Raw genomic sequence first — 12,998 nt, forward strand, 5'->3', positions numbered from 1 at the left:
TGTATTTAAATAAACTGAAACTTAATTATGACAGATAACATACAATTTATTTTATAAGTTTTTAACGGTACATTTATAATTATTATTATTATTATTATTATTATTATTATTTACTCAGAACAAGTAAAATACAAGAAAAACAATTTTAAGCGTTTTGCATTTATTTATTTCTGCGTTTATTTCTTCTTACATTTATTTGTGCGTAGGGTAATGAGGAGGGCGGGATTTACCTCAGACAGCAATCCAGCCTACTGTGTTGTAAAATGTCCTGGGCTAACAAACATGAACAGCATCTTCAACAGATGACAGATCTGATTACAGGGACTCTGAAATGGAAGTGCTTGATATTTTCTCACGGAGAGGAAGCAGGTACATTTAGGCTACAGTGAAGTCCATGCATATTTTCATGCAATATTGGCAGCTTTGACATTCCATAATAGAGAAAAGATATTTTTGCATTAATGAGTAAAATAAACTGTGATCAAAGTTTATTCAAAGTTCTTCAACAACATATCACAAAGTCATAGGCGTACCACTCAGACATTAAACATAAAACATTAAACTATAATGTAAACTGTAAAGTTGCTTTAGTTACCTTATGAGGACTATCATGATGTCCCAGATGACATTATTATGAAATCCATTGCTTAATATTGCAAGTTTTCTTAGATAGAGTTGATGTTTCACAATAAAGCTGAGCTCTCATAAGAGAAACTCAAGGCTTTGTGTTCAGCATGCATAAAATACAATATTTATAACAGACCTGTTCCTCCTGTATTGCAATGTTTTATTTATTGCTAGCTTAAAATACATATTTTAAAGAGGTTTAAATTTGCACAGTGTAAAATGTACAATAGAAAACATGGGGAAAAAAATAAAACAAGATATTGCAATAGTAAACGTTGAGAGATCCTCTCTCCGAATGTTAAATAATTTCAGAATGTTGCTTTGCGTTCTAATCATTTTGCATATGCAAAGGGTTAATCACCGTTGTTGTGGCACCTTTGAAAAGAGGATTCTCGACCTGCATTGAACAAAGAAACATTAGACTGTTAAATCATCAATCTGTAAATTCTTTAAATTCACACAAAAGCATTATTTTTATATACACAGGTTACAATTTGCGCCACATTTATAGCCAAAACTGCTTAATGCGTTAAGAAGTGTGTCTTTGCATGCGTCACCTCATTCCATTCGGTCTGTTTCTGTGCTTTGACGAAGTTCTGATATTCTCTAATGTCATACAGTTCCAGCAAGACACGGTATATAATGATTATTATAATGCCAATAAAAATGATGCCTGACACAGAGCTGCCAATTATAACTATAGTCTTATCAACGGAACCTACAGAGACAAAAAAAACAAAACAAAACAAAAAAACACATTTTAACTTTTAACATTCACAGGTACATCCTTTTTGTGTCACACAAGTATATGTGTGGTGTGGTCTAATCAAATGAATAATATTTTTTAAAAACAGTATTATATTTTAATACATACGGGGCAGGTCTGCATATCGAAGTGTAATTTTGCCATTAGCACCAAGTTCCACTTCATATGAAATGCTATCTTGATATGTGCAACGCAGCTCATGAGTGCCATCAAGACGAGATATGTCAGCATTTAAACATTTCAAAGCATAGTCATCAGGTTTAACATCTTCCACTTGATATTTTACACAGTCCCTACAGACACACAAAAACAGAGAAAGGCAACTGTCAGACACTTTTATCCTAAGTGACTTTGCAATTGTAATACATTGGATTCAAGGTATTTTATCACTTCATGCAATCTCTGGGAATCAAATATATGACTTGCTAGCACCTTTTACAGAGACTGCCCTAACATTATCTGAACTATTATTGTGGTAATATATTTCACATAAAACTGTGGTTGGGTACTTTCCATGTCCATCAGACAGTCTCTTCCAGTATAAGTGGGTGGCCAGAATAAGCTTTAATGAGGACCAGACATTATGTCACAATTCAAATGTCTTGTGATGCAACACTATCATTATTAAGTAAACCTAAATTGTGGCTTAAAGAAGTAACAAACCCACACACAAATGCACACCTCAGTAAAAAATAATCATGACATTTAGATATCAGATTACAGGAAGAAGTAGAAACTCACTTAAACTGCATGCAAGCATCGATGAATGTAGAGCAGTCCTCTCCAGTAAACCCTGTGTTACACTCACATTGGTTGCAAGTGCATTTGCCTTGACCGCTGCAAAGCACGTTGTCATTAATACACTTGTCTTGACTGGGTGAGCACGCGCATGCAGGCCCAGTGTAGTTTTCCCAACAGTAGCATTGTCCACATATACAATCTCCTTTATCTATGACGAACACATGCAGGAGTGGATCATGAGTTCTGAAAAACTTACAGAAACAAACATTTTAAGGCAAAATATTTGTGCCACTCCACTACACTTACCATTACAGGGCTTGCCATTTTTGTGTTCACAACTATTGGCATCACACTCGCAATACTTCCCTCTGTAGAGGTGTTGACACACACACTTGCCACACTCACAGATGCCGTGCCCACTGCATACCAGCGAGTTGTTGTCAGGCCGACAGGATGCCAGCATGTTGGCAGTAGAGTCCGCATCACTCTGTTGCACACACTCGCAGTGCTGACCCAAATGGCCTTCGTCACAGCTAATACACACATTGAAACAATTCTAGTGAGACAAATAAATACATTTGTACATAGACTACCATTTACACTTGTTAAAAAAATCAGGTATTCACTTAAAATATTTAAATATATCGGTGTGTCGCTCTGGCACTGTATTATTTTCTTTCTACAGTGAAAAACAAAAAGATATGCTGATTTTCACTGGAAAGTCACAAAAAAGCAAATCACCAAAGTATTCAGATAGTATACAGATTAAGTAATGTAAAATTAACAAAAAATAATATGTTGATTTATCTTGGCCACTGGCCGGTTTGAGTTTGTTAATTAATTTCTACTTACTCATTTAAAGTTTACTTTGCAATTAGTTACTCACTCTTTCCTTGTAAATTGTACTCAAACAATGTAGCACTTATTAAGCCATGCATATTAATTAAAGTGTAAATACACAACACAGTAGATTTCTTGTACACTTACACTTAAGATAACATCTATATAATACCTCAATACTTGGTACACAATACACAATAACGGTGACCGTCAGTGGATGGTTTAACAAGCAACAGTTAACTTTATAACTTCTTAGAAGAAATCACAATCATCCAAGTTTTGTTGTATGGAAAAAAATCTGTCTAAGATCACCTTTTGTGTTTCATAGAAAAAGGAAAATTCTTTTTTTGAATTCAAATAGGCTCTAATCATTGCATCTTCACAGATTTTGACAGCTGATGTAGTTCCCTAGTGAGACAGTAGGGGACTCTACCTGCACACGCCACACGAGAGCGTTCCTGTACCCTTACAGTGTTTGGAAGCCTTCTCTGGAACACCACAGTCACATTGACATTCTGTCTCCACATTGATCTTCACTTCCTCACTGATACCTTGCATTTTGATCCGAAATGTCTGAGGCGTATTTAGACATGCAGATGCGTTCAAACGTACTTGGAACGTAATCTATAAAAACAATAAATCACAAGGAAAAACAAGACTTCTTTATTCTTATCAGACACAACAACAAACATATCTTGTTTCTGATAATTACGAGGAAACCAGTGATGGTGGCGCTCACCGTCTCATGCTTTATGCCTTGACACTCTCCTTTATCCTTCCATTCAGTATCTGTTTCATTTCCTTTACATGGAGACCTATAGGACACGTCAAGTTCTTTTGGAGCTCCTTCCTGTTCTAACACCAGCGTGGACGACAAATTCTAATAATAATAATAATAATAATAATAATTGTTAGTTATATAAATGTAAAAAGTTGTTACATTTATATAACTCTTTTCAATGCATTTAAAGTGCTATACATGGAAGGGGGGAATCTCCTCAACCACCACAAATGTGAATCATCCACCTGGATGATGCGACGGCGTCCATATTGCACCAGAACAATACAATCAGTGTATGGGGATGATTAGGAGGCCATGATGGACCAATGGGCAAATTTGGCCAGGATGCCGGGGTTACACCCTACTCTTTTTCCGAAGGATATCCTGGGATTTTTAATGACCACAGAGGGTTCAGGACCTTGGTTTAACGTCTCATCCAAAGGACGGTGTTTGTTACAGTATAGTGTCCCCATCACTATACTGGGGTGTTAGGACCCACACAGACAACAGGGTGAGCACCCCCTGCTGGCCTCACTAACACCATTTCCAGGAGCAAATAGTTTTCTCAGTTGGTCTCCCATCCAGGAACTGACCAGGCTCAGCCCTGCTTAGCTTCAGCGAGAAACCAGTCTTGGGCTACAGTCTTGGGCCATATGGCTGCTAGCAAATTCTGGCCCACATAAACATGTATATTCAGTATGTAAAAATATAAAGTGATATATAAATGAATTAAAGCAAAATGCCTTTGCCATGGATCCTGTCATGTAGTTTTATTTTTTTCAGTAAGTTGTCTACTTATTAGTTAAAGAGTTTAAAGTGCAAAAAAATAAATGTGGCTCTCTGGAATTGATGCTGAACAGTCAATTGTTTCATACTACGGTCAAATATTTTCATATAATAACCACTAAACTGTACAATTGACCGTTATACTTGGCAAGCAGTTAATTAATATCTCTAATATATGACTTTGCAGTCACATGATCAAAATAATGATCACATAATAATATAATTTAAAATTAAATAATTCCATGTATGGCAATTAATTTATTGATTTATAAAGTAGGTCATGTAATAGGAACAAACAACCATACGCAGTTCAGGTTAATTTTGTAAATTATTTAACCATTAAGCAGAAGTGGAAAACAGCAGGGAAACACTGACTTTTTTGTTCTAACAGCCATTTGTAATTACTGTTAGTTCAAGTGGGAAGCAGGACCAGAGCCAAAGCCAACTAAATAAAGTAAAAATTCAAAAAACAGTCAAAAAACTGGATAGCAAATAATGAAAACACTCACCTCATAGGCTTCAGAGATGAGATCAACAACATTACTAGAGTCATCCTTTAATACACCAACCACTGACTGAGGAATCAATGCACTCAATGCCTGTGAATACGTGTGTGTGTGTGTGTGTGTGTGTGTGTGTGTGTGTGTGTGTGTGTGTGTGTGTGTGTGTGTGTGTGTGTGTGTGTGTGTGTGTGTGTGTGAGAGAGAGAGAGAGAGAGAGAGAGAGAGAGAGAGAGAGAGAGATGGAAAATAAGAGATTATTTAAATTAAATTATTAGTAGTAACTGATGTATTTAAATATCTAAATGTATATGCAATGCTGTTCAAAAGTTTGAGGTTGGTAAGATTTTTTAATGTTTTTGAAAGAAGTCTTTTGCTCACTGAGTAATACTGTACAGTAATACTGTAATGGTAAAGCTGAATTTTCAGCATCATTACTCTAGTCTTCAGTGTCACATGATCCTTCAAAAATCATTCTAATGTGCTGGTGCTCAATGAATATATATTTTTATTATAAATGCTGAAAACAGTTGTGCTGCTTAAGATTTTTGTGTTTCAGTATTGTTTGATGAATTATGTACTGCCACTGTTCATCAATTCAATGCACTCTTGCTGAATAAATGTATTAATTTCTTCTTTTAAAAAAAAATCTTACTCACACCAAACTTTTGAACAGTATTGTAGTTATATTTCCCTCAAACCTTATATGCTGGATAGATGTCCTCAGTCACAGCAAATATGAGCTGAATATTGTTATCCTGAAGAACTCTAGATACATGGCCAACTGACGGGTAATCCTGTAAGACATTAATATGATATGTTTTGTCGTCCAATATGGAAACAATCACTTATATTCCTGTTAAAGTTAGATTTTTATTCCTTTGACATCCATCTATAATAGGAAAAGCATGAAGAATGTTTATCATACAGGGCCCTATGATGGAAGCCCATTTCCACCAATAAATAAAAAAATACAAAGAGGATTTGTGACTTTTTATCTCAGAATTCTGACTTTTTATAAAGTCAGAGTTGTGACTATATCAAACAATTGTGAGTTTATATCTCAGAATTCTGACTTTATTACTCTCAATTGTGAGAAAAAAGTCCGAATTGTGAGATTAAAAGTCGCAATTACTCTTTTTATTTTTTTATTTAGTGGAGGAAACAGGCTTCCATACCCTATCATACACCCGGCGCAACACAAGTGTTTTTTGCTAGTTTCAGCCTGACGCAGTTATCACTTTCATGTCCAGCGCCACGTTGTTTAAACAGCATATGTACTCACGCCCATTTGTGAGCCCATGCTGAGCTGAGCATTTGTGAGCTGCTCTAAAATCGAGTGTGTTCAGGCGCATTGTTGTCTCGTTACTATTTTGAGGCAACTGAAATAGACTGCATCACTGACCAAATGAAACCTGGTCTAAAGTCAATGGTGCATATATTTTTTTGTTACTTAAAGAGCGTGTTGGTAATATGTGCCTATAGGTGGGTCCACTACACATGTACACTTTGCTTATTACACAGGGATGCAGAGCAACACACAAACATTTTTAAATATTAAAAATAAAAGGATTCCTCTCTGGAGAAGCATTCAGTCTTTTCACTCACAAATGTAAGCATTCCACCATGGAGCAAGCGCAACTGGCTTTTAAAGGGAATGAGAGATGAGACTCTGATTGGTTTATTGCATATTACCCCCAAAATACACCCATTACTCATTAAGATAATAGGGGCAACCCTTTTAGACCATGTGCAAGGGCTCCACTGACCATTTTTCCCACCGTTAAACTAGCAAAAGTGGATTTGGACATGTCTTAAGTTGAAATAGGTAAAATAGTGCAAAACTCACATAGGCTTTTCCATTATAGGTACCGTTATCATTGAGATGGCACTGTCCATTATGTGGCTGAAAGACACCACTTAGTCGTCCATCTCCTGCCATGTGGAAAGTATCATCAGATGTGTAAACCAGAATGCGTGTCACATTCTTCCATTTAATCTTCTCCTGTGGTGAGAAATGGGAAAATAATGTGCCGTTTTATGTGCGGCAGCTATTATTTTTAAGCTTTTCACAGACACTGGTACATCTTTTACACTAAAATAGCAAGATGTGGCTGAAATCTTTACATGTACGGTACATTTATTCATTAATGGTAACTCAACTCTCACCTTACAGACTGCAGCCTGCATTATGGCATCCAGACCAGCCTCCGGAGAGTCCAGGTTGCCAGAGATTTTCTGTTTGCTAACTTCTCGTTCAAACTCCTTGACATCGTTAGTCAGCGGCAGGACATTCTGAAAACTGAAAGCGGGTTGGCAGGTTTCTTTACGATGGGGGCAAGGGTTCTCACGTCTTCTCTTCACCTGGCTGACATATGGCAACATCTCCTTATCAACAAAAGACCCGAAACCTGAAAGATGCAGAAAGGGCTCAGGGTTAATGACAGAAACACAGCTCTAATTTAGCAACTGCATATTATACATTTTTATATTTTTTTATATTTTTATTAAGCAATAAGATAAATTAAAAAATTCAGTACGATTCAAGGCTGCATTAAAATTATTGGTCTTAGTACATGATGTAACTATACACATCACAACAGGTAAATATGAAAATGTTTGCGTTATTTTGTCACATATTGAGCTGTAGGCTAGATGGAGCCGTTGACCTCCAGTCTTTGTGCTAAGCTATGCTAGCAGGTGGGTGGATCACAGAGTTATGGCACACACCGAAATAAAAAATGGCATGTATGGATTATCTATCAAACTCTGTGGAATGCGGTAAATAAGCTAAAGTCCCAAAAAGTCGGCGTGTTCGATAACTTTTTAAACAGAGTATAACTAGAAATAAATATATTTATATAGAAATGCAATGTGCAACAGTTTTATTTAGAATGATTTGTCAGTGATCCAGTAGTTCAGATTATTTTACACTTTCAAAAATTGTAAAATGTGTTAAAAATGTCACCAATGGTCAGCCACCAATGATGTCAGTATTTCAGTAAGCGATTCTCACCAATCCGGATGGTCTCTGTGTGGTCCTCCAGCTTCTTGAGGATTTTCCTCCCCAGGGTTTTAATTTGCTCCAGATCATCTTTCATTGAAAAGCTCAGATCCATGAGGTAGTACAGATCTATAGGGTAACCCCGAGCCCTCTTAAACTCAATAGTGAATTCATATGGAACTCCTGCACATTTGAAATAAAGTGATTTAGGGAGTGGATCCCAATATACTATTGACTAACAATGTTAACAGGAGTCAAAATATGGTATATGACGTATTGTGTAAGATACATAAACCTGTGTATCTTTGCTGTATAATATTACATCTACATACTAAAGAGAACAATTACACTGAAGTGTAAATACTCTGCATATGGCTTCAAGTTTATGTTCCAATATGTTTCATCATGCTGCTATATGTCTGAGAAGCTCACCAACTCTGAGTGTAATTTTGACATTCTGAGGTTTTAGTTGGACCACATATTCAGGATCGTTGCTGAGGTCACTGTTCTTCACATGGATCAAGGGATGTTTTCCAGGATTGATCACATGACCCGATTTACAACTCCTGGCCTTGAGAGACTCTGGAGAATCACAGCGCCGTTCATTAGACTCGCCTGGTTTCAAAAAGTCCTGCAATTTGCAAGTACAATCAGTTATGAAATATATATATTTTTTAAAGATCACAATAATAATATACAAAGAAACGTGCTTCATATGGGAACATCTAAATTAACTGTTTTTCTTCAAGTGGAAAACGATATATTTGAAATATTATTCAAACATTATTTTATTTATTTATATTAAATTGATTTACTGATTTATTGGTTTTAAAATACACAAATTATTGTGGTAAATATATGTAATATAAACTACAATAATTGCCAAAATTGTTTAACAATACATTTTCTTCTGAAGGCTACAGAAATGGTAATACTTTTAACTTTTAATTTAAATATTTTAAATATAATTTATAGAGTTTAGAAGGAAATAAAAGTTCACACCTTCACAACAGATAAGCTACAAAAGATTAGATATAATAGTGTTGTAACTTAGGTTTGGAAATAGGTGATAGACTCAACCATGACGGTTACCATGTAAAGTAAGTGTAAAATGTATGGAATGAGCCTGAATTGCTGAAGAACACTGTAAGACCGAACCGTTTAAATTAAGTGAGTAAAATTAGTTAGTTAAATATTACAGAACATTCATTCACTGTAAAAAAATATTGTTGGTTTTTGTTGGTTTAACTTAAAAAAAGTAAGTAACCTGGTTGCCTTAAAATTTTGAGTTTATTGAAATTAAAAATTTGAGTTGATACAATAAAGGACATTTGTTTAGTAAATAGAAACTCAAAATATTATTGTATCTGAACCACATAAAAAATTGATAAATCATGAAAATAGCACAATTTGGGATGTTTCAATGCGTAATCAGAAATAAACCGCACAAAATTACCCAATATGCTTACAAAATCTTTTAATAATATTTTAATAAAGGTTGTCGAATCTCAAAAAAATTTCATTGTATTAACTCAAAAATTTAATTTCAATGAACTCAAAATTTTTACGCAACCAGGTATTTTTTTTTCTAAAAATTTTTTTACAGTGTTGTACTTAAAAAAAATTGTTAATGTACTTAAATGTTTTCAGATAATCGGTTTCCACAAATGTTCCACAAACGTTTTTTACAGTGAAGCAGCTGTTTAGTTTGCACAGAGAAACATGCTCAACCACAGGTACCACAGCAGGAAAAGAGCCTTCAAACAGGCACACAAAGTTACATGTGAATGCGTTTTCTCAGCAAGCTCTTCTCTCAGTTCTCTCCAGCTTTGACAAAGGAAGACATCATCTCCACCCTAATCAAGGGAACCTGATTCTTTTGGCAGGTTCATTTAACCTAGTAATCCATTCACATGATAACCTACCGTCTGCGTGCACCACGCACATCCAGGACTCTTTATGCATTCAGCACATGAAGCCCGAGATTGACAAAGTGGTTCCTGCCCTAAAATGCACATACACTTTAATAAAATCAAATATCAAAAGCATCAAAGACTTGTTTTACTTTTTTAAAAAGGCATGGATGTCCACGTGCATTACCTTGTATACAGTGAAAGAGAACTGTCACAGCTATCACAACAGCCCTCATCTGCAGAGAAAGACAGTTACAATGACAAAAAGTTAATTAGACATACGTTGAATATATTAGAATATATTCTAATATGAAACACACCAAATTTACTAATACTAATAAGAAAAAAACTTCCTTTAATTTTTAAAAATATATTTTTACATTTATAAATGTATAAACAAATATTGAAATATATATGTTTTGGGAACATATATATGATTCAAATCTGATGTTCTTATTTTACAATTGCTTTTTTGTATAAAAAAAACAAAACAAAAACAGGATTTCTGCAAGTACATGACACACTAATACATATGACAGGCACACAAGAGAAAAAGAACTAAATGATTAACATATTTAAAAAAAACAATTGCACTTCCACCACGCTGTATAGCCTACTTCTCATTCATGTGAACATTCGTAACACTTGACATCTGACAATGAGTCAGGCGTTACAAGCATCCGAGAACCAAGGAGGCAGACAAAACCACAGTATTTCACTCTTCCTCTTTATCGCTCAGCATGAACTAGCACAGAGACATATACCGGGTGAGAGACAACTCATCCAAGGGCGAAGATAGAGCTCAACCTGATTTCACCAAGTGCAACATGCTCCTGGATCAATATCTTTGTTGATTCTGGAACAACATTCCAATCAACCAGTCAGATTTGAAGGACATGTTTACAGTTTATGTCAAGTGAAGGCTTACAACCAGAAACTCTGCAAAATCAGAATGTATAAAAACATGAATTTTAGCTAAGCAGTTACAAAATCAACTTAATGTAGGTGCAACCGTCAGATGTATTTTTGAAAAGAACATCCTCACATTTGTAGATGTGGGTTGGCCCTGTTACAGGAATAGAAACATACAGAGTAACAGTCTTTTTATCATTACTGCACGTGATGTTTTTTTTTTGTGTGTGTGTTTTTTTAAACTTTACTTTGGTAAAGCCAGCAGAAGTGCAAGTTTTTTACACAGTCCATATTGTAGTAGACAACCGTGTAGCTAAAATAATTAAAGCTAGAATAAAATAAAGTTACAATGACCTACTAATTCATAATTAAATACAGAAACAAAGGTTTTGCAGTAAGTTTCAGGAACTTCGATCAATGTAGAAACCAGGAAGAAAGAGAACCCATAACTACAGACAGTATGAGAAATAGCATTAAGAGCGCTTCAAAATAGGCCTATGTGGCATCTTTTTAACAATATGATGGTTTGTATGTATTTTGTTGTTTTTTCTAATTAAAAAAAAAACTTTAAACTATTTGTAGAGCAAGTGTGTGTGTGGGGGGGGGGGTAAATTTTTTATTAATTATTTTAATTATTTTATTTTTGCGTTATTATATAGGTTAATTAATTAAGCTAAGACAATAGTAATGTGTAGTTACAAGAACACCCAAGTAATGGCACTTTTATTTCTTCATGTAAATACTGGGCTCGTTTATTGGTAGAGTTATCTCATTACTTGTCAAGTAAACATAAACTATTTTGGTAAAACTTTATTTTAAAGTGTCCTTGTTACATGTTACATGTAGGCTACTTATAGTAGCTAAATTATGCATAATTACACACAAACTAACCCTCAACCAAACCCTCCGGCTCTGACCCAATAGTAAGTGCATGTTGAATATATGATTAGCCTACACTGTAACAATACTTAAAATAAAACTTAAAATAAAATGTTACCACAATTTTTTTAAACTTTTTTTGTAGCCTCATTTATTTAGTTATTTAATTTATTTCAAACAAAGTGGGATACCCAACCAGCAATTATGGTCTTTAACCGTTTCAGTCCACCAGCAGTTTTTCTTTTTTTTTTTCTTTTTTTCTTTTCTCCAAATTTAAATGGTACTTTACAAACTATTAGAAACTAAAACGGTCAAACATTAACAAAACCACGTAAATTATAGAGTCCATATCCAAAACAACGAAATCTAAGTCTCTTACCGTAAATGTGAGATATCGTGTGAAGCGTGATAATGGGAATTCAAAGTGTCACTGCCTGGAGGCGTTATCACTCATCAGCAAGTCTATGGTTGCATTTCAAATTCTAGTGAGCTTCCTACCTAGAGTAGACAGCATGTTTGGTCGCTACAGATACGTGCAGCATGTTTGAGCGGGGAACGCGGCTATGATGCTCAAAAAATACTGCGCGTGTAGGCTATATGTGCTTATTCCCAAAGATGTCGCGCGCGCCAATGATGTTTAAATATGCTGTCTAGATAGTCGGTCCATTATGATTTGAGACACATCGGATCGATCAAATCATAGAGGTACCATGCAAAAGCTACATTGTGGTCACATTAGTTCACCTCTTCCTCTTCCTGTCTATATTTTGGTTGTTTTTGCGTCTTATCCCCCCACAAGCCAAATCCAACACGCTTCAAAATGTTCATATAAGATGACAATACTATTCGCTCTATACAATAAATTACTATTGACATTTGCAGAGCGAATGTTAATAACATTATGATAAACATTTGACCTGTTTAGTTGTCACCACATGGCGGTGCTCTTTGTCATCTCTTCAGCAGAAGTTAAAAACGTTTAACTTCTGAAAAATTTGCATCTCACATTTTGGTCATTCCTGGTTTGTGTAACATTTTAGATTCATTATCATTGGGGTATAAAATGTTCATGTTTTTACCATTCTACCAAAATAGTGACATGTTTAACTATTAGGAATACATATTGGTCAAACTCAGGGACTAAATAAATAATAATTATGGGTAGATTCATTGTTCAGACACTGGCCGTGAAGGTATTCCACCCTGTTAGGGACATACATAGTTGTCACAAAATGTTAATTATGTTAAT

The 12,998-nt window shown here is 35.0% G+C and overlaps 1 protein-coding gene across 1 annotated transcript; it reads right to left on the minus strand.

Annotated features, from left to right (window-relative positions):
- Nucleotides 1-473: 473 nt before the first annotated feature.
- On the minus strand, nucleotides 474-12,412 carry itgb7 (integrin, beta 7). Its single transcript, XM_067458469.1, has 16 exons — nucleotides 12,129-12,412; nucleotides 10,146-10,194; nucleotides 9,971-10,050; nucleotides 8,478-8,676; nucleotides 8,058-8,228; nucleotides 7,211-7,452; nucleotides 6,891-7,046; nucleotides 5,743-5,838; nucleotides 5,051-5,140; nucleotides 3,714-3,854; nucleotides 3,408-3,598; nucleotides 2,441-2,667; nucleotides 2,135-2,342; nucleotides 1,502-1,686; nucleotides 1,185-1,345; nucleotides 474-1,024 (listed from the first exon to the last, which is right to left on the minus strand). The coding sequence occupies exons 2-16, from the start codon at nucleotides 10,192-10,194 to the stop codon at nucleotides 956-958; spliced, it is 2,265 nt and encodes a 754-aa protein (XP_067314570.1). The 5' UTR covers nucleotides 12,129-12,412; the 3' UTR covers nucleotides 474-955.
- Nucleotides 12,413-12,998: the final 586 nt, after the last annotated feature.

This window comes from Pseudorasbora parva, chromosome 12 (genome assembly GCF_024679245.1).
Source record: "Pseudorasbora parva isolate DD20220531a chromosome 12, ASM2467924v1, whole genome shotgun sequence".
Taxonomy (NCBI): domain Eukaryota; kingdom Metazoa; phylum Chordata; class Actinopteri; order Cypriniformes; family Gobionidae; genus Pseudorasbora; species Pseudorasbora parva.